We start from the raw sequence: 23282 nt of genomic DNA, 5'->3' as shown, positions 1-23282 counted from the left end.
GATGCGGGCAGAGTGGAACTCTCCCCCGTGTCTTTTTTGTCAGTTTTTCCTCAAGTTTTTGCTCTACTGAGTTGCTGAAACTTCTTAAGTGACTCCTAAGGGTTCCTAGATCTATTTTTCTATGTTGCTAGCTGTCTTACTGTTTTTCTTTGTTGGGCAACAGAGCCTGGAATCTCCTTCTCTGCCATCTCGATGAGGTTAACCCAGGATTTCATCATTAAGTGTCATGTTTGCTGTAGTTGTTTTTTGTTTTTTGGATTTTTTTTTTTGCTAAGTGTCCTTTATCAAATTAAAGCAGTTTCCCTCTGTTACTAGTTTGTGAGTTTTTATCAGAAATGGGTGTTGGGGATATCCATTTTAAAATAAAATGTAATTTTGGAAGACCATGGAAATTTTCAAGCAGTTTGGTTTGATACGCCAGTCCCAAGCTCAGAAATAAAAAAATTTTTTCCTTCTTAACCGTGGGCAAACAAATGCAGCGGAAATTGTTTTTCATGTAACATCATTATTTATTCAGACTAGCGAATAGTTCCCTAATCTTTCAAGTGCTAAGCACTATTATTTTAAACAATCACCATAGCAAGACCTCCCCTGTCCCGGCGGCTCAGGCTTTAGATGTATGTAAAGGCAGAACCTGCTTGGTCAGCATGCACTTTGCCAAGGCTCTCTGGCTCCTGTCACCAATCCCCTTCCTTGTACCTTGCACAGCCCAGGAGGATGAGCTCAGACCTACACCCGTTTATTCCCCTGGAAGACCAGTTTCCCTGCCCGTGGGTCTTTTGCATGTAAAAGGAGACTGGACTAGAAAGTTTGGAAAGGACATCAGGTGGCTGGGTGTCTCCTCAAAGGAGGCTGTGCATTTGGGATAAATATTTACTGACCATCTGCCTTAGGGTCAGCTTCGAAGCACAGAGTCACAGAATATTTACTGAATAACTGCTGCACATTTAACACAATTTCCACAAATGTGGAGAGTTCCAAAACTTATACAGGGTAAAATGCGTTTTTTTCAACTCTAGATTTTTTGGTCCAGTGGGAGTTATGAAAAACGCCATTACTCTGGCAGAGGATGAACAGTGGAAGAGAACACGAATATTGCTGTCGCCAAGCTTCACCAGTGGGAAGCTCAAGGAGGTAAGGAAAGAAGAGGACCTGCTATTAGAAACTTAGAGAATAAGGTAGAAAATGAGATCACAGTCCCTTTCCAAGGAGGGATCTGCTGAATTGCAGCTTCCTAAAACTGTCTTTCAGCTTGACCTCCTGGAAGCAACATTGTAAGTTTCGTTATAAAATGTCACTTACAGCTCCATCATGGGAAAGCCTCATCTTTCTAGGACTTGAGTCTCTGTGTTTAACCTCAGGTGCTGTTGTATTTTGTGCCTAGATGTTCCCCATCATTGGCCAGTACGGAGATGTGTTGTTGAGAAACCTGAGGAGGGAAGCAGAGAAAGGCAAGCCCGTCACCATGAAGGAGTAAGTAGGGGCGAAGCTGCCCGTGTTCCGGGCTCTGGGCAGACCTTCCAGCTGCCTGCCGCGGCGCCGACATTCCCACTGCTGAGTTACCGTAATGACCAGACAGAAGCAGGTGTGCAGTGGTTTAACTCCAAGGGGCATCCTAGAAAGAGGTGGATCCCCGAAAAGAGCAGGGCAGCCAGGAGAGAAAGAAGAAACACGGTGATGTCGATTTTGAGTGCGGACGCTGGGGGATGATGGCAGGGGAAGGGCCTTGGTACACACTGGTGGGCCGTGGCTGGGGTGCAATCATCACAATCCGGAACTTGGAACAACTTACATCTCTTCACAATGTTGCTGAGAACACCTGAAGTTGCTAACTATTACCTCTCGCCACGACTGCTACTTCCTTCAGTCCCAAAGGAGAGGAGGCCCCGCGCAGGTTATGGGCAGGGTGACCGTGGGATTGAGCGTCTAGACTGGGGTTTTCTCCGTGAGGCAGGAACAGCAGGTCAACTGGGCCTGCCCTGAAAACCTGGGGACATGCGGTCACTTAGCTGTTACAGCTCTCAAGTCAATTTTGGAGTGATTTATTAATTTTTTAACTAGAAACATGTTTACTCCTTACATTTTACAGAAATGACTCTGCCCTCGGGGCAACCGCAGATCAGCGGCGCTGAGGAAGAGCGGGTCTCTGCAGCCTTAGCGGGGTGCACGCCAAGGCGGGCTCATGTTTCTGGCAAGTCAGAGCAGGGTGCTGCTGTTCTGGGACGTGCTTAAGAGGGATCACTCTGAGCACAGGTCTGGGTTGAGGCGAGTCCCCTTTCTAGGCTGCCTGAGGACATTAGCGATTCCATCCTTTGTCCTGCTCAGACACAGTGCATATACACCTGCTTTTGCCCATAGTCAAAACACGCTACTGCAATTTGTGTGATTGTGGGCGTCCATCCCTCTATGACCGAGTTCCTTGAGCCGAGGGTCTAACTTGACTGAGTCCCAGTCGTCCCTAGCACAGGGCCAGCTGTGTCTTTGGCAACTCATACACACCTCATGACCCAGTGGTACAGTAGCATAGACTGTTCAGAGGATCCAGCTGGTGGTTCTCAAAGTGTGGTTCTTTACCTCCTTGCCTGGGCAGCTTATTTTTCATGCATTTCTTGTTGCATATGTTGGAAAAGGATGGGAAAGTCGTGCTAGTTTGAACCGTCCATGTCTTTGTTTCTGCACTCAGCATTTTTGGACCCTACAGCATGGATGTGATTACCAGCACATCATTTGGAGTGAACGTTGATTCCCTCAACAACCCACAGGATCCCTTTGTAAAAAATGGCAAGAAGCTCTTAAGATTTGACTTCCTAGATCCACTCCTTATCATATCAAGTATGTAGACTGTTCTGTGTTTTTCTTTACTCCCTCCCTCCCCTTCTCCCTTTATTCCTTCTTTCATTCCTTCCTCCACCCTTCCTTTATTTATGTTTCTTTCTTTTCTAAAGAGCTATATTGAGATAGAATTCACATAGTGTGTAATTCTCCCCTTTAAAATGTAAACTTCAATAATATTTACAATCTGTGTCGCCGACATATGAATGGATCAGGAAAATGTGGTATGTCAGTGTGTATGTGTGTATATATGCCTTTGCACCATGGAATCCTATTCAGCCATGAAAAGGAAGGAAATCCAGATTTTGCATGATGTGGATACCCTTTGAAGGCATTATGATACGTGAAATAGGTGAGATGGAGGGAGATAAACACTTGAATGTTGAATCAAAAAGAAGAAATCCAACCTCATACAAAAACTATTTCAAATTTTTGGTTATCAGAAGTGGGGGTTGGGTGGTGGGAGAATTGAATAACAGTGGCCAAAAGGTACAAACTTTCAGTTGTAACATAAATAATTGTTGATGGTATAACGTACAATATGACTAACCCTGCTCTGTGTTGTGTTCTTATGTTGCTAAGAGCATAGAGCCTAAAAGTTCTCAACACAAGGGAAAAAGAACATTTTTTATGACTATGTGAGATAATGAATGGTAACTAAACTTTTTTTTTAGCTTATTTAACATTTTTTATAGAGTTATAGTCATTTTACAATGTTTTATCAAATTCCAGTGTAGAGCGCAGGTTTTCAGTTATACATGAACATACATATATTCATTGTCTCATTCTCTTTCGCTGTGAGCCACCACCAGATTAACTAAACTTACGATCTTAATCATTTCACAATATATGCGTTGTCATTATGCTGTACACCTTAAACTAACACAGTACAGAGTGTCAGTTATGACTCAAAAAACTGAAAAAATGGCTTTTATTACATTCAGAGATATGTGCAACCATTACCACAGTCAATTGTAGAACATTTTTGTCCACTCAGAAACCCTGTATCTTTTACCTGTCACCTCGCATGCCCCTTGCCCCTGAGCGACCACTATCCTACTTTCTAAGCACAGATTTGCCTGTTCTGGACACTGCATGTAGATGACAGGTGGAATGATATACGTGGTCTTTTGTGGCTGGATTCGATCCGTTGTCGTGATGTTCTCAAGGTGTCCCCGCATTGTAGCATGGATCATTTCTTCGTATGGTCAATTAATATTCCGTTAAATGACCTTCCTGCACTTTGTTCATCCATTCATCAGTGGGTGGACATTTGGGTTGATTCCACCTCTTGACTGTTGTGAATCGTGCTGCTGTGCACCTTCGTGTACAAGTTATTGTTGAAATCCCTGTTTTTGATTCTTTGGGTTAGTACTCAGAAGTGAACCTGCCGAGCTGTATAGTAACTCTTTGTTTAATTTGTGAGGAACTGACAAGCCATTTCCCACTATAGCTGCAGTGTAGTACATTGTCACCGGTGATGTGTGAGGGGTCTGCGTTCTCTGCATTCTTGCAAATGCTTGGTCCGCACTTCTCCTTCTTTTTTATTATGGCCACTCCACTGGGTGTGAAGCAGAATCTCCTTGTGGTTTTGATTTCCGTTTCCCTAATGGCTAGTGATGTTGAGCAACTTTTTATATGTTTGTCGGCCATTTTAGTATCTTCTTAGATAGATGTCTAGTCACATCCATTGCCCATTTATAATTGGATTGTTTGTCCTTCTGTTGTTGAGTTGTAAGAGTTCCTTCTATATTCTAGATAAAGTCTCCTATCGAGATGCATGATTTGAAATATTTTCCCCTTCTGTGTATGTCTTTCTACTTCCTTGATTGTGTGCTTTGAAGTGCAAAATTTTAAACTGTGATAACCTATAAGTCTTATATTTTTTCCTTTCATTTTCTGTGCTTCTGGTGTCATATCTAAGAATTCACTGCCAAATCTCAGGTGATGACGATTTTCCCCTCGGTTTTCTTCTAATATTACGCATTATTGGCTCGTATATATATGGTGTGAGGTAAGAGTCCAACTTCATTGCTTTGCATCAGCTGTGTGTTGTCCCAGCACCTCTTATTGAAGACTATGTTGTCCCCTTTAAATGGTCTTGGAAGACTTTTTAACATTCAGTTTATAGTATACACATGCGGATTTATATCTGGACTCTAAATTCTATTGCATTGATGTATATGTCCATCCTAATGGCAGTAGCACATTGCCTTGATTATTACACCTTTGTGGTGTAAGTTCTGAAGTCAGGAAACGTGAATCCTACAACTTATTTCCTTTTTCTTTTTCAAGCTTAGAGGAAATCATCCAGTCTTTGATGATTCAGTGTCATGTTACATACGAATTTTTCCTACGTGGCCTCCGTCATGTTGGGGAAATTCCCTTCTGCTCCTTTTTGTTGAGAGTTATTAGCACAAGAGTGTATTGGATATTGTCAGATGCTCCTGCTGCATCTTTAGATGATCATATGCTTCTGTTCTTTATTCTGCTGCTGCTACGTATTACACAGCCTTGCATTCCTTGGATAAACCCTCCCTGGTCTTGGTGTAGACCTCTTTTTATATTTTGCTGGATTCATTTGTTGAGAATGTACGCATCCACGTTCATAAGATATGTTGGCCTATGGTTTTCTTTTTCTGTGCTATCTTTGTCTGGTTTTTGTATCGGATTGATACTGGCCATGTACAATGAGTTTGGAAGTGTTCCATCCTCTTCTACTTTTTAGAAGACCTTACGTAAAATTGTTGTTAACACTTCTTTGAATATTTGGTAGTATTCCGCATTGCAACTTTCTGGACCTGAGCTTTTCTTTGTCAAATTGTGGGTTGATTACTTGATTCTTGATTACTAGCTCAAACTTTGTATGTCTTATAGGTTCATTCAGATTGTCTATTTTCTGGCATCTGTCTCTGTAGTTTGTGTCTTTCTAGGAATCTGTCCATTTTATCTAAGCTAACTCATTTATTGGCCTACAGTTTGTTTTGGTATTCCTTTCTAGTCCTTCTCATTTGTTTACTGTAAGTAGTAATCTCCCTTCTTTATTTTCATCACTAGCAGTTTCACTCTTCTGTCTTTTTCTCTTGGTCAATCTAGCTAAAAAGGTCTTTTCAAAGAATCAACTCTTTGTATCATTGACTTTCTCTATTGCGTTTTTATTCTCTAGTTTATTAGTTTCTACTTCAATCTTTATTATTTTCTTTTCTCCTGCTTCCTTTAGTTTTTCTTTGCTCCTCTTTTTCCATATGTTACGGTGGAAAGTTAGGTTATTGATATGAAATTTTTGTTCTTTTAAAATATAGATAGGTAAAGCCATAAATTTCTCTCTGAGCACTTCTTTTGCTGCATCCCATCAGTTCTGATATGTTGTGGCTTCAGTTTTGTTCACTTCAAAGTGGTTCCACGTTGTCCTTTCAATTTCCTCTACAACCCATTAGTCATTTAGGAGTGTATCATTTCACTTCCACGTATTTGTGAGTTTTCAATTTTTTTTCTATTTATAATTTCATGCCATTGTGCTTGAAAGACATACACTGTATTAAATCTATCCAGTTATTTTTTGAAGAACATGATTAACTGAAGTAACGGACTATGGTCTATTCCATCCGAAGAGACTGTAGTTCAATAGTTAAAAGGCAATGAAGCCCAAGGTGTAATTCTATCCCTCTGATCACTCAAAAGATGGAGAAAGGGCCCCTGATCTCACTGCTAGTCATGGCTCCTAGGGGTGGACTGCCCTTGCTCAGGCCTTGGCTTGGAGTGTAAGCACGGGTCCCAGAGGGAATGACTCCCTTTTGAGAATCCTGGTGTCTTCACTCTCTGACTCGTAGCACAGATTATAATTGCTGCAGGGAAATTGTGCATTTTCACTGTGCTTTCCTTTTATCTTTTCTCCTACAGTGCTCTTTCCATTCCTTTGCCCAGTCCTTGAGGTGTTAAATTTCTCTTTGTTTCCGAAAAGTGCCGTGAATTTTTTCATCAGATCTTTAGAAAGGATTAAAGAAAGTCGCCTCAAAGATGAACGAACGGTAAAATCTGGTGGTGTGATATGAGGGTGTTCACGCGTGGGTAATTTATTATTGAGCTGTATACGTACGATTCATGTACTTCCCTGCATTGTTCAAGGTAAGTAGAGAACTATGGATTTTAGAGCAGGAGGGTCCTAACAATTTGGAGTAAATAAATATAGTGGAGTCTGGGGAAGAAGATAAGAACAGGAGTCAGAGAGCAGGGCTTAAATTTAATAACAGGCATGCCAGTTAGCACGTCACTGCAGAAATACTGTTGGGTTAAGACTTCATGCCATTTACCTTCAATAAGTTGTCAAAGGATAAAAATCACTGTCTAAAAGTTATTTTACTCATAGTTCACCAAATATTAGATTGGCAAAGAATCACTTCAAATCCAAGCCTCCTGTCTTACAGACTTTCCGCTGCACACAAGAGGCACCTGGAGGAGTGTAGTCTATGTGCAGCCGTCTCCCAGTCTGGAGCGGGCCGGAGTCTTGTCTGGGCAATGAGGCTGCAAGCCGGTTAAGCCAGCCTTGGCCCAAGAGGACTCGAGGCCAGCGCAAGGATATTAGGGGCAGGGCTGGGTGCTGGAAGGCACTGGGAATTGTGTGGAGTTCTGGGAGGGTGAGGCACTTGAACAAGCTTCAACAAAAGCTGCCGATGAACTCTGCAAATGTAGGGGATTCATTTATGTGACCATTCATCAAGAATTAAAGCTGAGAGTGTGTATATGTCCATGAATGACTGAAAAATTGTGCTGAATGCTGGAATTTGACACAACATTGTAAAATGATTATAAATCAATAAAAAATGTTTAAAAAAAAAAAGAATTAAAGCTGGATGGGAGAGAAAAGAAGACTGAAGCCACACGCTATCTCCTGCGCGCAGGTGTAACAGGAGAGAGAGCAGGTACCCCTTTGGTTAAGAAGCCGTTTCAAAGGCCAGAGAAGCCCAAGATCAGAGAGAGGCCAAAAAGCCGTCGGGCCTGACGCCTGGGCTTCTCTTAGGGGGACGTCGCACCCGCCCAGATGTGCAGCTGGGCATTTTTGTCGACTGAGGACCAAGGTGATACGAGTCAGACTCCTGCTCTGTAAGGGGGCATTTTCTCAGGAAAGAGGTGAAATTCTGCTCTCCTGATTTATTTCTGTCTTCACAAGTAACTTTCTGTCACTGAAATTTCTCTTTCTGTTTCCAGCACCGAGTGGATTGTCTCCAGCTGATGATTAACTCCCAGAATTCCAAAGAGATAGAGAGATATAAAGGTAAACAGAGTGTTTCCGAGGGCCACTGGGGAGGCACAGAGGAAGTGGGTAGTTCCAAAAACATGCAGGAAGTTTTCCAGGCAGATGAGAATTTCTGCCACATTGAATAGAGACACACACTCAGGTAGAAAGTGCGTCTGGGTACCATTTCCAGAACTATGCAGACACAACTTTGTTCCGAGCTTGAAGGGCAAACATAACAAGAACGTCACGCCCAGTGTCAGTCCTGGTCCTGGACCACCTGCAGCCCAGCCTCTAGGGAGCTTGTTTCCAATGTCAATTCTCAGGCCCCTCCAGACCCACTGAGTCTGACCCTCTGCCTGGAAATTTGTATCAAGACTTCGTCACATCGGGAGGGACATTGCCCCAGAGTTGGTGACCTCAACTTGGAACACTTGGATAACGTCTTGTTCACTAGTTTAATCTACTTTAGTTTTGTTTTCCCTTTGTAATTAATAAGTGGCTTGTGGGAGAGGTCTTTTAGACCATAAATATTCTGCTCCTCTTCAGACTGTCACCTATTAGTTTTATTACCAATGGGTGGTTTTTGACTGAAAACTTCATTACTAAGATTTTTGCAAAATGATGATTTATAATTCCATCATTCTTCTGTATTTATGAGTTAATATTCTAAGGGAGAGCTTTCCACTCTCCATCATTTATTATTCATTTATATCAGTACATTCTCACATGTAATTTACTCTCATATCATTTTTCATTTTGATTCTCAAATTCTCTCAGGTTCATCCAATGGATCCCTTTTCAGCAGGTTCCTGCATTTTTTTCCTTCCTTTTTTCCTCTTAAAATTTTTTTCCAATAGACTATATTTTAGAGTAGTTAGTCACAGCAAACTTGAAGGGAAAATACAGAGATTTCAAATATACATCTTCCCCCCACCTCCACACAGCCTCTTCCACTATCAGAGATCACATCACAGTAGTACAGTTGTTATAAACAATGAACATACATTGACATATTATTACCACCAAAAGTCCATAGTTTACATTAGGCTTCATTCTTTGTGTTGTACCTTCTATGGGTTTTGACAAATGTTTAATGATGTATATCCACCATTGTAGTATATAGAGTATCCTGTATCCTTTTCATCTATCATTTTCTGAGAATTTCCTCATTTTCTGATGGAAGACGTTCCAGGTATTTTTTCTATTTCCCCTGACTAGACCTGGAATCAGCCATTTCTTCGAGGAGCTCTGGTTGCCTTTTGTGAGAAATGGTTCTTAGAAACCAAAATCTGGATCTGAGAATGGTCATTGTTACTATGGTTTCCTTGCTTCTAGATCCTCTCAGTGGACAAAGATAAGACCATCAAATATATCATCAGATATATTCACACAGGACTGATGAACATAAGCATTTCTATATCTACTCATAACCAGTGATGGAAACAGGCTCTCTCTCTCTCTGTTTCAAACAAGAATGCCCTGATTTGTAGTTTATTCCATGACATGAATACTCCCATATGGTTAATTTTAATCTACCAGTGGTCTGGCAACCATCTCACAAAATTCTTGAATTTTTAACAATTGGTTCTTTAGAGAGTGATGAGCTAACTCTGGCACACCGCTATAAGTACATCTACAACTACATCTAGATCTACTTCTTTCTATCTATCTGTCTGTCTGTCTGTTTGTCTATCTATCTATCTAACTACATGGTCCAATAAAAATTTCTGTGGTGAAGAAAATATTCTGTATCTGCACTGTTCAATACAGTAACCACTAGACATGTGTGGCTATTGAGCACTTGACATGTGCATACGGCCACTGAAGAACTAAATGTTAAATTATGTTTAATTTTAATCAATTAAAAGTTGTTTTAAATAGCCCCATATTAGACAGCACAGCTCTAAACTCTGAATATCCTGGGGTTTAGCTAACTGAGGAGAAAGAATCTGATGGTTGAATTTGCCCACAATAGCTTTCACAGAAATCGTCATTGGGAAGTCAGAATGCTGTAGATATTTCTTTCACTCATCAGTCGGTGCTGTTGTGAATTACATGGTTGGGGCAGGCACCACATTGATCTGAGGGCTCTAAGTACCTAAAGGTCATAGTCCAGTCCCATCAAATAGATCAGAGCCTGAACATGCTTGGTTTCTCTCAGGAGAAAAAAATACATACATTTACAAACACTGCTGTGATGTGTTTATAAGTTACACATGCTTTACCTAAAACATTTCTTCTCTTCTTTTAGCTCTGTCTGACCAAGAAATGGCGGCCCAAGGTATTACCTTTCTTCTTGCTGGCTATGAGCCCACTGCTGATTCTATCTCCCTCCTTATGTATAAGTTGGCCGTGGAACCCGAAGTCCAGCAGAAGCTGCAGGAGGAGATTGATGCGGTTCTCCCCAGTAAGGTGAGTGGATGGTGCCTGGAGAGGGAGGAGGAAGGTGTAGCCTTAGCATGAATGTTCTCTTCGCCGCTTCTTAGGAGATTTTTTCAAAAAGCATAAGCATCAGTTCTTTCACCCACGACATTTAGGAAAAACCTCAAAAGTCAAAAACAAAGGGGGAAACTAGGTAATGTGTGCTACTCACAGAAATAGAAGTAGTTTGAAACAAGTACTGGTCCTGGCATATCAATTATCACAATAATGCCAAATGAAAGTCACAAAACCTCAGTGGCATCTAACAAGTATTTACTGCTCCAGTGTCTGCAGAGTTATCGATTGATATGGCTGGACTTGCTCTGGTCTGGCTGTTGACTGATCTATGCTGGCCTTGGCTAATTAGCGAGACTGAATCAATGCCACACATGCTTCTCCTGTCTCTCCACATGTCTTCTTCCCAGGGCAATGGTAGATGGCAGGAACAAAAAGACCAGTCATATGGGTGACTTTCAAAACTCTGCTTGTATCACACTTATGCAACTTTCCATTGGTTTAAAGCAAGCCACCTGGCCAACCCCAGAGTCAGAATGGAAGAGCATCACAAAGTTAGATGGCAAAGGGTGTGGACAGAGGAAGGGATGGAGAACTGGGGCCATTAATTCAGTCTTCCACCCTGGGTAAACTACAGACTACTAGGAGACTGGTAAAAGGAAAGGACAGGGGATAGGAAACAGAGGACAAGAATATGAGTCTTGACTGTGGTTTTGACAAGTCTTATGAGCTTTCAGAGTTCTGGGTCCTTCAAATACAAGGTAAGGATATTTCATAGGGCCTACCTATGTTAGAGATGATCTGTCTTCTCTAGTAAAACCCATATTGTGATTCTTTGGATGCAATAGGAGGGAAAGGTCACTAAGAGACAGAGACTAGTGAAAGCGTTGTGTTCTCCCCCATTTAATAATGATATGTACCAATGACAACACTAATGGCCAATATTTGCTGCTTACTATATATGTACGTTTTAAATGCTTTCTATTTATAAATGAATTTTATCTTCATAAAATTCTGTATAAGCCAGGAGAGGCTAAGTTATACCTCAGTAACAGATGAACCCTCAAATCTCAGGGGCTTTCAGAGCAAAGGTATGTTCCCACATTTACAAGTCCCACACGGATGAGTAGTGGAGGATGGGAGTGGGGAGCTCGGATCCACAGAGTCACTCAAGGATTCTGAATAAAAGTTTCCACCGTCTTATAGCTTCATTGTCTGGAACATGAGGTCTTCTTGTTGTCTGGGGATAAGGGACTTAACAGTTGCTCATTAGCTTTTCAAGTATTTGGTCCCAAAATGACATAACCAACTCAGTTCACAGCCCATTGGCAACGCTGGTTTCCCTAACTTCAGGTGGGCTGGGAAATATGGGGACCACGTGGACACTGGGTGAGCAGTGAGTGTCTCTGCCACAGAGCCCTGTGACGTGTCAGCTCGAATTATCTCCATGTGACACATCAGAAAACTGAGCTGCAGAGAGATGGAGTCCTTGCCTACACTAGTCGTGTACCCAGTGGAGAAAAAGCCAAGCTCTGAGCCAGGGTGTCCTGGCTCCTGAGCCAATTCTTAGCCTTTATGATATTGCCTCTAAAATATAACACCATGTGGCAGCCACATGTCACCCTCACTCATGCCAGGTCTCTGCCAAAACTGAAATTCCATGTGATGTCAGGAGACCTGGCCTCTAGGGCTGGAGTGGCTTGTTTAGAACTTCAGACCTTACAGTCCAACCTGAAATGGCAACAGAAGACTGTTCTAGCAACAAAGGGTGAGGTTGAGTATGGGGCCCTCATCCTCTTGTAACCTTTTATAGAACTTAAATTGTGTTCCCTTGTATCTTCCATCTTACCCTGTTTTTCATGTTCAGTTTAGAAAGGAACTCATTTCTCCCCAAATTATTTATAGAATTTTTGTATCATATAGGATCTGCAAATTTTGTATGTTTGGTCAAAAAATTAGCAAACGGGATTTCTCAAGTAATAATTTTATGTTGAATAGTGAATATGCTCTTTTACACATTTGCTTTCTTTGGAGCAGATGCGTTGCCTCACTTTTGGAAGGAAACACTGAATTCGGCCTACTTCATACAGAAGCAGGAGTCATAGTCTATTAGTCATGTTTGTTCACATGAGAAGGAAAAGGTCCTGCATGTTAATGTGAGGCATTTCAGGACCTGTTTAAGGGATTGTCCCAAAGTCTCTCATAGTCATAAATACTCTGCACATCTCAATGGGCTAATGAGCATATCAAAGGATATGATAAATATTAAAATGTCTATAAATGCTAAGGTCCTTTACCAGTTAAATTACTCTTTGGTGATCCTAAGCATTAAATAGTACTATGTAGACTGAGTTGAACCCAGATCTCAATTTATCACAATCTGTTTCTTTCTTCCCAGGCACCTCCCACATATGAGTCCCTGGAGCAGCTGGAGTATCTTGACATGGTGTTGAGTGAATTGCTAAGGTTATTCCCACTTAATTCTAGACTTGGGAGGGTCTGTAAGAAAGTTGTGGAAGTCAGTGGGGTGCTCATTCCCAAAGGGACAGTGGTGACGGTGCCAGTCTTCGCTCTTCACGATGACCCGGAACACTGGCCAGAGCTTGAGGAGTTCCGTCCTGAAAGGAATGAGGCCCTGGGGAAGGGAAACCCTAATCTGATCCAGACTGGTTCCAGGCGTATTCTGATGCCTCTTATTATAGGTGACCAAAGTGTGACCATACAGTCATTTATTTGTACATCTTTTTATCGTCTGAAGCTTTTTCTTCTTATGAGAGTGATCATTGTTGGAGTCAAATTTTACAACTGTGGGCCAGAAAAAAGAAAATTATAGCTGTTGATCGTCCTAGTACCTTAAAATAGGCTCCATTAATAATGTGATGTATGTCCTTACGGACATTTTTCTATGCACATATAGATTTTTATAGAATTAGAATGGTAGTATATTTAATTTGGTTTTGAACTGCTTACTTGATGTAACAGTCCACTATAAACAACATTTTATGTGTGTACATATAATCTATGTGAATGATTATGTATATATGCCATAATTGACCTAACCACTACATTATTTTAGGAGTATAGGCTTTTTATTTCCTTGAAGTCTTTCTGTCTGTTCTCTTCAGCTCTTTGAATTCACCACCAATGTTCCCACATTTCCATGTTTTTAAACATTGACTGTCACGTCTTCTACCATTACTGTGAGAGTTCAGGCTGAGAGCCTGGGGGTGATGTCACCCCTGGTGGTTCGAGCAGCCTCACTGAGGGCCGAGGGGAGCACGGCCCCCAGTGCTGTCTGTGTCTGCAGTCCTGGGCCACCTCCCTTCTGCCTCAGTATTTGGTGACCTTCCAAAGAGAAGTCCTCTGACCTCTGGACGTCTGGGACATCCTCCTTGCAGGGGCTTGAGCATCCTCTTCAGGAACCAGGAGCAGAGGGCTGGTTTGGGCACAGCTTGAACTCTGGAAAGAGTTGATGGTCCCATTTATTGTATAATGAGTAAAATGTGGAATGAACTTTTTCAGGCCCCAGCTGGGACCTAGACTTTTATTACCCCTGCCTTTAAACCCCCTGATGGCAGGGACTTGGTCTTATTGCCACAGTGTCCCTAGTGCTAGCATCATGGCCACACGTAACACTTGTTGAAAGGAGAAGTCAGAGTGGACCAAGTCCTTCGTTTTCTGAACCAGGGAACCTGTGGTTCCTCCCAGCTCAGCAGCTCCCCCGCCCCCTGACCCACAGCTCCACAGTCCTAACCCCAGACAGAGACACTCACTCCCCTTCTCTTTATTTTATGTAGTCGTCAAGCAGACAGACAGTGCTTACCTGTTTTTCAGGGACTGGGCCAGAGAGTGAGACATCTCAATGTTAAAAAAAAAATGCTTATTATGGATAATTTTTGATGAATGCACAATATACATATGTTTAACATATACACAAGTATATCCTATAGGCACAAGTCTATTAAAACTATGAAATAGTTTTAATGTATCTATCTGTGCCTATTCCCTGCCCAACAAGCATCAACCCATGTCTGCCCCATCCACGGGCCACTGCTACCCTCCTCCATATTCCCATGTTATTTGAAGTTACGTTGTTTGTAAATATTCCAGGAGGTTTTGCAAAATAGGGGCTCTTTGAAATATATATAACCACAAAGCCATTATCACTTTCCACAAAATCCACATTTTTTTCTTTAACTATCCGGGAATTTATAGGCTAGTGGAGCCGACAGAAAGGAAATCTGTGATTAGAGTAGCATTGTGTACTTATGTAAATCTGCCCTAAGCATCCTCTGTGTGGGGGAGAGAGAAGACAGAGACACAGGGGAGGGGGAGGGGAGAGGGTCCAAGTGGAAAATGACAATTTAAATACTGGGAGATGATTCTCGTCCTTCCTTCCTCCATGAACATGCGACCAACATAGGCATTGCAGGAACCCACTTTATTTCCATTCAGTCTCATTTCCTACTTGCCTTTCAGAGCATGAACACCTCACCACCCTGAATGTAATTTTAGCGTCTAAAAAAGCATTCATCTCATCTCTCCAACAAGACTGGGCGCTCCTATAGGGTAAAGGGGATGGGAAGGATCTGGAGCTGACCTTTCTCACAGCAGGATGCATGACTCGCCCACAAAAGGATCCCCAGTGCTACTAACTGAAGAGTTAAGTTAAAACCTCAGACCTGGAGCTCTTGTGGTTTTTATGTTTCATTAACTTGTTTCATCTACTGTTGTGGATCCAGGTTCCGGAAGAAGAACCAGGACGGCATAAATCCTTACACATACCTGCCTTTTGGGACTGGACCCCGAAACTGCATTGGCATGAGGCTTGCTCTCTTGACCATAAAACTTGCTGCCATCAGAGTCCTGCAGAACTTCTCCTTTAAACCTTGCAAAGAAACACAGGTCAGACAGTTATCTATGTTCATTCATAATGTTTTAGTGTGAGTTTTTAAACTGATATATATGTATGTATATATATATATATATGTATATGTGTATGTTCTATTTAAGGAATAATTTGCATAATGACATGAATGTATTTGGAGCCATCTGGGACCTTTAAGGGTCCTTCAACTCTGGAGGGCTAAGTCATTTGCTTTATAAAGACCCAATTCCAAAGGTCATCTAGCTTCAAAGAAATTAGTGTGACACTATTATTTGCAGTCTTTTGAACCTGAGCAATGTTTTAAATTCAGTTTCAAGTCCACAGGAAGGAAGGGGAAGTGTGTGCACGATCCTGAGTGCAGTGATGACCACGTCATGAATTTTGAATGGTGTTCTTCTCCATTAGAGCTTACAGAGTCTCCTGACAGGTGTTCTAACCACTGCTTGTACAATGAAATAACTGGAGAGTTTTAAAACTCATGATGCCTAGGTCATCTCAGACATCTAATATAATTCTCCCAGGGTGTGACATTCAAAACGCCCCCATTGAGTCTCATGTGCAGCCAAGGTGAGAATCCCTGATTGAAAGCATTTCTGCCAGATGTGAGGACTCCCATGGTCCCCCTCACCTTCCAGGAGTCCTGCTGCCATCGGGCTGGGCTCCCTTTACATTCCAATAATAACTCCATGTGTGTCCTTCCCGCTCCCCCCACCATCTGTTCTCCCCTTTCAAGTTCTAGGTCAGTCCTTGGGTCCCTCTTGGAGCCTTCCCCATCCAGTCCAGAGTCCATCCTCCCCTCTGCTGTGTTGTCTGTCAGTTACCATGGGCTGGCATCGTGGGTGGTACCTCCTAACTGAATACTTTGCCATTGAACCATCCAGTTTGGTTCCTATGTTTTCTTCTCACCCAAGAATGTCTTTAACTCTAGGCCCTTGCGTAAACTCTCAGTGGTGCCTCACGGTCACCCGCCAAATGCTTAAGGAATGATATGCGGTTGGTTAGAGTTCTTGGATACAATTTTTGAACAGTTTGTATTTTTGAAATTTAACAAATGACATTTGTGCATGTGCTCTGTGTGTGTGTCTGCAGGAGAAATGTGTGCATGCCATTTGAAATTCTAAAATAACAAGGTGTAATATTTATAGAAAAATTGGAGACTCTCTTATACAGCACAAAGAAAAGTAGCCATTGATTCATAGAAGGCAAGACCCTATAATAAGGCTTATTTCTAACAGTCACATGTTTAATAAGCAGCTCCTCCCCTTAAGTAAGCTTTCTGAGGGAAAAGGGGGATAGAGATGGTTTCCATTTTACTTCTGAGCCTCCGTGTGTCAGTCCTGTAAGTATGTACAGACAGGGGACTCAGCCCTGGGAGGAGGAGGGCCTCTGGCACACCTGGGAGGGGGCAGACACTCCCCGCAAGCTCCTCTCAGTCACCCACAGGCTGGGGCTTCTCTCCTCCATGACAATCTGTTTTCCCTTCAGTCAGCTGAGGTTAAAAAGTCACTCAGTTGGTGTACCCAACACTGATGGAGTGACTGGGTGAGAATGGGGCTAAAAGTATCAGGCAAAACACTGTGGATCATCAAAAGTTCACCATTGGCAGAAAATTGGCATAACAAAGATGTCTTTCCATTATGAAACTGGACGAGGTCCACTGGGAGAGGTGACTGGGCTCTACAGAAACTGAGGATGGCCCAATTAACATGTAATTCCCACTGGCAAGTTTCAACGGACACAAAATTACCGTTACGTGGCTCAAGGTAGTTGCACGCTAAGCACACATTCTACCACCGAGCTACTACTCTCCCCACAAGAACCTAGTAAATTGTAAAAATTCAGCCTTCGTACTTAAAATTTTAATCAAAAAAGGAACACAAACCAACCTGATTTTGTCTTTTGCCTGGTACAGAATAGGTAGTCGATAGATATTTTGTGGAAAGAATGATGGATGAGTGCTTTCACTGTCTAGTCTTGACATAATCTGTAGAATAAATATAAAGAGCCAAAGATAAGGAGGGGAGATTGGATGAAGCTACAGACTCCCAGTTATAAGGTAAGTAAGCACTGGGGACATCACGTACCACATGATGAGTACAGCTGACATCTCTGTACGGTAGACAGAGAAGTTGTTAAGAGAATAGATCCTGAGAGTTCTCATCTGAAGGGAACGAAATGTTTTTCTTTTTACGTATCTGTATGAGCTGATGGATGTTAAGGAAACTTATTGTGGTAATAACTTCCTGGTATATGTAAGTCAAATCATTATGCTGTACACCTTAAACTTATGCACTCCTGTAAGACAAGTGTGTCTCAGTAGGTGGACATTTTATTTTAATTTAAAGAAAAAGGTAATAAAGGAATGCTGCCAATAATTTTACTCCATATGTACAGTATGTAAATTAGACCAATTCCTTGAAAGACACGACTGTTAAAATTCACTCTAGGAAAAACAGACAACCTGACTGTCCCTGTATCTATTAAATACACTGAATTTGTAGTTGAAAAAAATGAATCAAAGGTATATGGTGCTGTTCTGTGTTTGTATAGCATCATTGTCCATCGTCTATCTTATATATTTTGCTTCTTTTGCTTTGGCGAGGTTTCATTAATTGTTTTTCATGTGCTTGTTTAATTGTTCCAGATCCCCCTGAAATTACGCCCTGGAATGCTTATACAACCAGAAAAACCCATTCTTCTAATGGTTGAGCCCAGAGATGGGACGCTAAGTAGAGCCTGACTTTCCCTAAGGACCTGCGCTTTTTCCTTCAAGGAAGCTGCATCCCAGAGCACCAGAGACCTGGGTTTACTTTGTGATAAAACCCAGAAATGAAGATGGGCTTCACCTGCTGCACTTAGTAGGTGATTAATGGCTGCACAATCATTTAGCTTTCTCGGTGTCTACGTGGAGTGTTATACGCCGTGTCATGTGAAGGAGGTGACTCATGAGGGCCAGATATGTAGACTCAGCTTCTTGGATTCTCATGGGACCATCTCCATTCACCCCCAGTTAGTACCATCCATCCCTCCTGAGCACTAAGCAAGATTGAAAATTTCTCAACAATTTTTACTAACAAACTTAAATGAAAATAAGAATTACAGTGGTGACTAAAGTAGTAACACTTACATCACAGATTTTATTTTGAATATTGTGAATCAAATAGTATAATGAGCAAGTCAGTAAACCTCTCTTTGCAAAAGTATTATCTGACGACTTTGTGTACACTCGGGGAATGTGTACAACTGAACTGGGGAGAGCCAGTGACTAAAGCAGTGATGCTTTTGACAATCACAATCACTCGTGGGTGGAGCCTTTTTCAAAACTCCAGTGTGATATATAAAATCGTAAGGGTTAATCCACTGTGGCTTTCCCCGTCACTTAGAAAGGATATTCATCCTTTAAATCTGCCCTTTTTGGAGCGCATATTTTTGTAACACTTAACTGAGACACTTATTATTATGTTATTAGTTTTGATTTAATGTTTACATCTCATCTCTCCTTATGTTTCTGGAAGGCAGGAAAGATGTTTTTTCTCATACCTCTTTGTATTCCATCCTCAGCTCCCAACTGTCTCAACACAATGAATGTGGAATAAAATGTGGCTTACAGGTCAGCTGATTAAGCAGAAAGGCTATAAGCACTGGTCAGTCTCCGCTGGTATCCTTTTCTGCCCCTTCCTCCTTTTTCCTCCCCTAGTCTTGCCCTCCCTTCCTGGATATCTTGTCTTAAACCAGTAGAGGGTGCACAGAAGGTGGGCAGCCACACACTGCAGGGCAGGGGCAAAGAAGGGATGCACAGTAGCTCCAAGTCAGAGACTCAGTAGGGAGGGGGGGGTGTCCACAGGCAGCCTCACATGGGTGGGGAACCCAAACAAGGGTTACATGGTCCTGCCTGTAAATTCTAAAGCACACAGAAGGTTAGGGGCTCTGTGGAGGATGCAGGGCACAGCCATGACTGCTGTGAGCCCTGAGTATGTGAGAGCTGCACAGCCCAGCAGGGACCCTCTGTCTTGGCTTTAGGGGACCATAATGTCAGGATTACCTTAGAAGATCCCCAACACTGAAATTCAAACTCTGCCTATCACTGTGTGGACCTGGCTTAAACGTGTGTCAAAGATTTTGTCCAACAATTTCATTAATGTTGATACAACTGCTTCCAAGGATTTTTTGTGAAACATGTTTATATAGTTCGTCAACAAAAAGCATTTTTGACAACCCAGCATCAACAAAAGAATGTGAGAACAAGATTGGCAGGGCAGATAAAAAAATGAGTAATGTCCCATCATACAACCATAATCTTCGTGTTTATCTTTCTACTGGTTCGTCTAAACTACGGATTAATCTGAAACTTCACAGTTGTTTGGGCTCTAATCAAATAGTAAATCACAAAGTCAAACAGATGCCTTTTCCTGGATAAGTAAATAAGTCTTGGGTTGGCTTGTTACACGATGCCCCAGTGTGCTACTGTGAGGACACTGGCAGCCTCCTACATTACTCCCAGGTGTCGAATAATTTTTATTCACAAAGTTGATTAATAAGATCAGACCTCTAGTAAATGGAAGAACCCAAATTTGAATACCATTCTAACTCTAAATCATATCGCCTTTCAAGTAAACCACACTGTCACTGAGCATCCCCAGCCTAATGATGTGAGCAGCGAGTAAAGAAACAGTGCAATCAGGTGCGAACTATGACTGTAGAACTATAAATCGGGGGTGTTGGGGCGATACGGCGTTAATCAGCCTTACCCAGGCAAGGAATGCTACTCAGGTGAGATGGTTCAGTCTAGAGACAGGTGTTTATACTTGGTCAGGCGTAGAAGGAAAGAAACGATACCCCAGGAAGAAGAGAAGGCACGCGTCATACACACAGGCGTGAGGAGAGAGGAGCACTGTGAGAACTGGAGGTAGATTTCTTTTAAGTTTTTGGCAGTAATGAAGGATCTCAAAGGGCTGCTCCCCCAAAAGGGCACCAGGTCCAGATGGGTTCAACTGAAGATTCCATTAAAACTTCAGGAAACAGGTAATTTTCACTCAATTTGAACAATTCCATCATTATTTTTAAAGAGGAAAGCTTCATGAATTTTACAGTTTGCTTTTATTATAATTCAGCATAAAATTCTTGCCAATATTTGGATTATTTTGAACTCAGTTCTGCTTGACTCTTAAGTTGAATGTTTCTTCGAGTTCTTCCGTTTGAAAACATTTGAAAAGCCCTAATTGGCTGTGGACTGCTATTTCTTTAATGTACTTGATTAATCTTCTCTAAGATTTTATGGAAAATTTAGTTACAAGCAGTTTAGAAATGAGATTGGCCTGTAGTTTTCTTCTTAGTGATCCATGTAGGAAATTAAATCTTGAGAAATTGCTTTTGAGAAAAAATATTAAAATACGGACATGTCTGTAAACCCTGTAATTCTAAGAGAATGACAGCTTTTTAAGAGAAAAGATTGTGATGAATGTGAAAGCTAGCAAAAGATGTGTAATGGGAAAGTCACAGGCTCTGGAATCAGACAGTTCTGAACAGGGCATGGGCTACTGTAAAGAACGTGAGGTGCCAGGGGTACAGACTTTACAGGGGCACCTGGGGTCGTGCAGAGGCAGGGTTGGTGCCCCTGGAAGAATTTAAGTGAATTCTTCCTTAAATTTTGCCCCTCTGGGTGTCCCATTTGCCTGACCCTGGTCCAGCCCCCTGGCCAAGAGCCTAGATCCAAAACCCTGCTCACGCTACCACCAAGACCTCAGGTGAGTTACTTCAGCTTTTAAAGCCTCAATTCTTTTCTTCTGCAAAGTGGTTGATTCTATCTACCTACCTCCCAAGATTGTGAAAATTAAGGGAGATCTATTGCATCAAGCAAATTGCATGGAATATCACAGAAAATTAGTTTCTTTATTCTCTCTACTCTACCCCTTTGGGAAAAAAAGGTGCTGCAGGAGAAGCAGGTGGAACTGCTACCAACCAGAGTTCCTACACCCCCTAATCAATGGGAATTGATGAGCGGCCAGACAAGAAATTCAGGCAAGTCTTTACTGGGACTTGTGCTGCAGCACAACGGAGTGAAAACAAGTAACAAGTTCCCTTGCTCGCTCCCTGATTTGGGGTGGGGGGGGCGAGCTGGTCCCTTAAATGGGGTGAAGGTAGGAGCGGGTTCTGGGGGTCAGGCCAGGGGGCAGCTTAGGTGGTCAGCCCGCCCCCTTGGTGGTGCTGTGTGCAGGGATCATGCGCAGTGCCCCGCTTTTGCTCCCGACACCTCAGAAGTGGCAGTTGAGTTTTTGGTCTTTTTGTTTCTTGTTGTTCACAAGTTGCCCCAGCTGCACATGCACGCAGCTATTGTCAGTCCCTTAGAGTTTCTTTGTATCCTGTTGCCAGAGGAGACGTTTGTCCAGGTGCAGGCACTGCAGCAAAGGGCCCCAGGTTTCAGCCTCTCTCGGAACCTAGATAACAACAGACCTCTTCTGCACGGCTAGGAGTTTGGACTCAATCTAGAACAGTGGTTCTCTAAGTGTGGTACCCACACCAACAGCATCAGCGTCACTCGGGAGTGTGTTCGAAATGTAAATTCTGAGTTTCTGAATCAGAAACTCTGGTGGTGGGGTCCAGCAGATTGCTTTAACAAGCCCTCCATAGGATCCTAATTCAGGCTAGTGTTTGAGAATCACTGCTCTAAAAGAACATGAGAATAACTGTGGCATTTGAATGAAGGGAGTGATATGAAAGGATTTAAATAATAGAAATGTTAATAGGTGTGATCGGATGGATGGTAGATGAGAGGGATTCAAGACAAGACAGGGAGACTCAGGGAGTTATTTTGTTGAAATACAAGTTATTCAAATCTGGAAAACAATACTGAAGTGAATAGGACATAGGTTTTCAATGTTGTGGATAGCAGAAATAATGTAAATTTGAAGCTTCTTAAGAGTTTGTCTTGGTCCTCTCTCTGCCTGCTGAACCTGGAGTATTACCTGGGTCACCACAGGTTATCAATACATGTTTGCTCTTGAGAGAATGAATCCAGGAGATGTCCTACTCTGCTCATGTTTAAGTGATATAATTGGGTGTAATTTTTGTAAGAAAAACTTCTTCCTTTGCATACAGAAGATGAACCAAAGAGGTGAGGTTAGGGCTCCTTGGTCTTTGATATACCAAGAAAAAATAGCATGAACTTGGAATTTTTCTCTTTGTAACGTTCCTGTATTTGGTGTCAAATTACAGCAGCTTGGTCAAATGTGAATATTGGGGAGCTGACGAGAATCACTGAACCCAAGGTAATGACACCTTGCTTTTCTTGCCAGATGTGAAGCAAGGTACGAAGTGTCCAGGTGATCAATACCCAAATGGTGATCAAGATCATTGCCTCTCAAAGGTTGTGACTTTTTGGCTTACAAAGATTCTATGGGGATAGTTCTTGCCTGCACAGTCCTTTGTCTGTCTGTCCTCACAGCTGTGGTTCTAGGGGTCTTTGTGAAGTATAGGGACACCCCCCATAGTGAAGGCTAATAACCGGGTTCTCAGCTACATCCTGCTCATCGCCCTCATCCTGTGCTTCCTCTCCTCATTGCTCTTCACTGGCCGTCCCAACACTACCACCTGCATCCTCCAACAAATGACATTTGCAGTTGTGTTCACTGTGGCTGTTTCCCACCATTTTGGCTAAAACCATCACTGTAGTCCTGGCTTTCAAGGTCACAACACCAGGGAGAAAGATGAGGCAGTGGTTGCTCTCAGGGGCACCCAATTCAGTCATTCCCATCTGCTCACTGATTCAAGTGACTTTCTGTGCAGTCTGGTTGGGAACCTCTTCCCCTTTTGTTGACTGGATACACATCCGGAGCCTACCCTCAATATCACCGTGTGCAGCCAGGGCCGGGTCATTGTGTTCTACCTTACCTT

At 42.3% G+C, this 23282-nt stretch overlaps 1 protein-coding gene across 1 annotated transcript; it reads left to right on the top strand.

The window, feature by feature from the left end:
• Positions 1-1008: 1008 nt before the first annotated feature.
• Positions 1009-19044, top strand: LOC102515074 (cytochrome P450 3A29-like). Its single transcript, XM_032459762.1, has 9 exons — positions 1009-1134; positions 1385-1473; positions 2684-2832; positions 6733-6860; positions 8038-8104; positions 10320-10480; positions 12903-13127; positions 15245-15409; positions 18037-19044. Exons 1-9 carry the CDS (start codon positions 1042-1044, stop codon positions 18130-18132), a joined length of 1173 nt encoding a protein of 390 aa, XP_032315653.1. The 5' UTR covers positions 1009-1041; the 3' UTR covers positions 18133-19044.
• The last annotated feature ends 4238 nt before the right edge of the window (positions 19045-23282 follow it).

The sequence above is a fragment of the Camelus ferus genome, chromosome 18 (assembly GCF_009834535.1).
Source record: "Camelus ferus isolate YT-003-E chromosome 18, BCGSAC_Cfer_1.0, whole genome shotgun sequence".
NCBI lineage: Eukaryota > Metazoa > Chordata > Mammalia > Artiodactyla > Camelidae > Camelus > Camelus ferus.
This window is presented reverse-complemented; position numbering and strand designations above follow the sequence as displayed.

Coding starts and splice junctions, on each gene's coding strand:
- LOC102515074 (XM_032459762.1), top strand. CDS start 1,042: ATGAAAAACGCCATTACTCTGGCAGAGGATGAACAGTGGAAGAGAACA. Junction 1,474..2,683: donor AAGCCCGTCACCATGAAGGA/GTAAGTAGGGGC, acceptor TTCTGCACTCAG/CATTTTTGGACCCTACAGCA. Junction 6,861..8,037: donor GCCTCAAAGATGAACGAACG/GTAAAATCTGGT, acceptor TTCTGTTTCCAG/CACCGAGTGGATTGTCTCCA.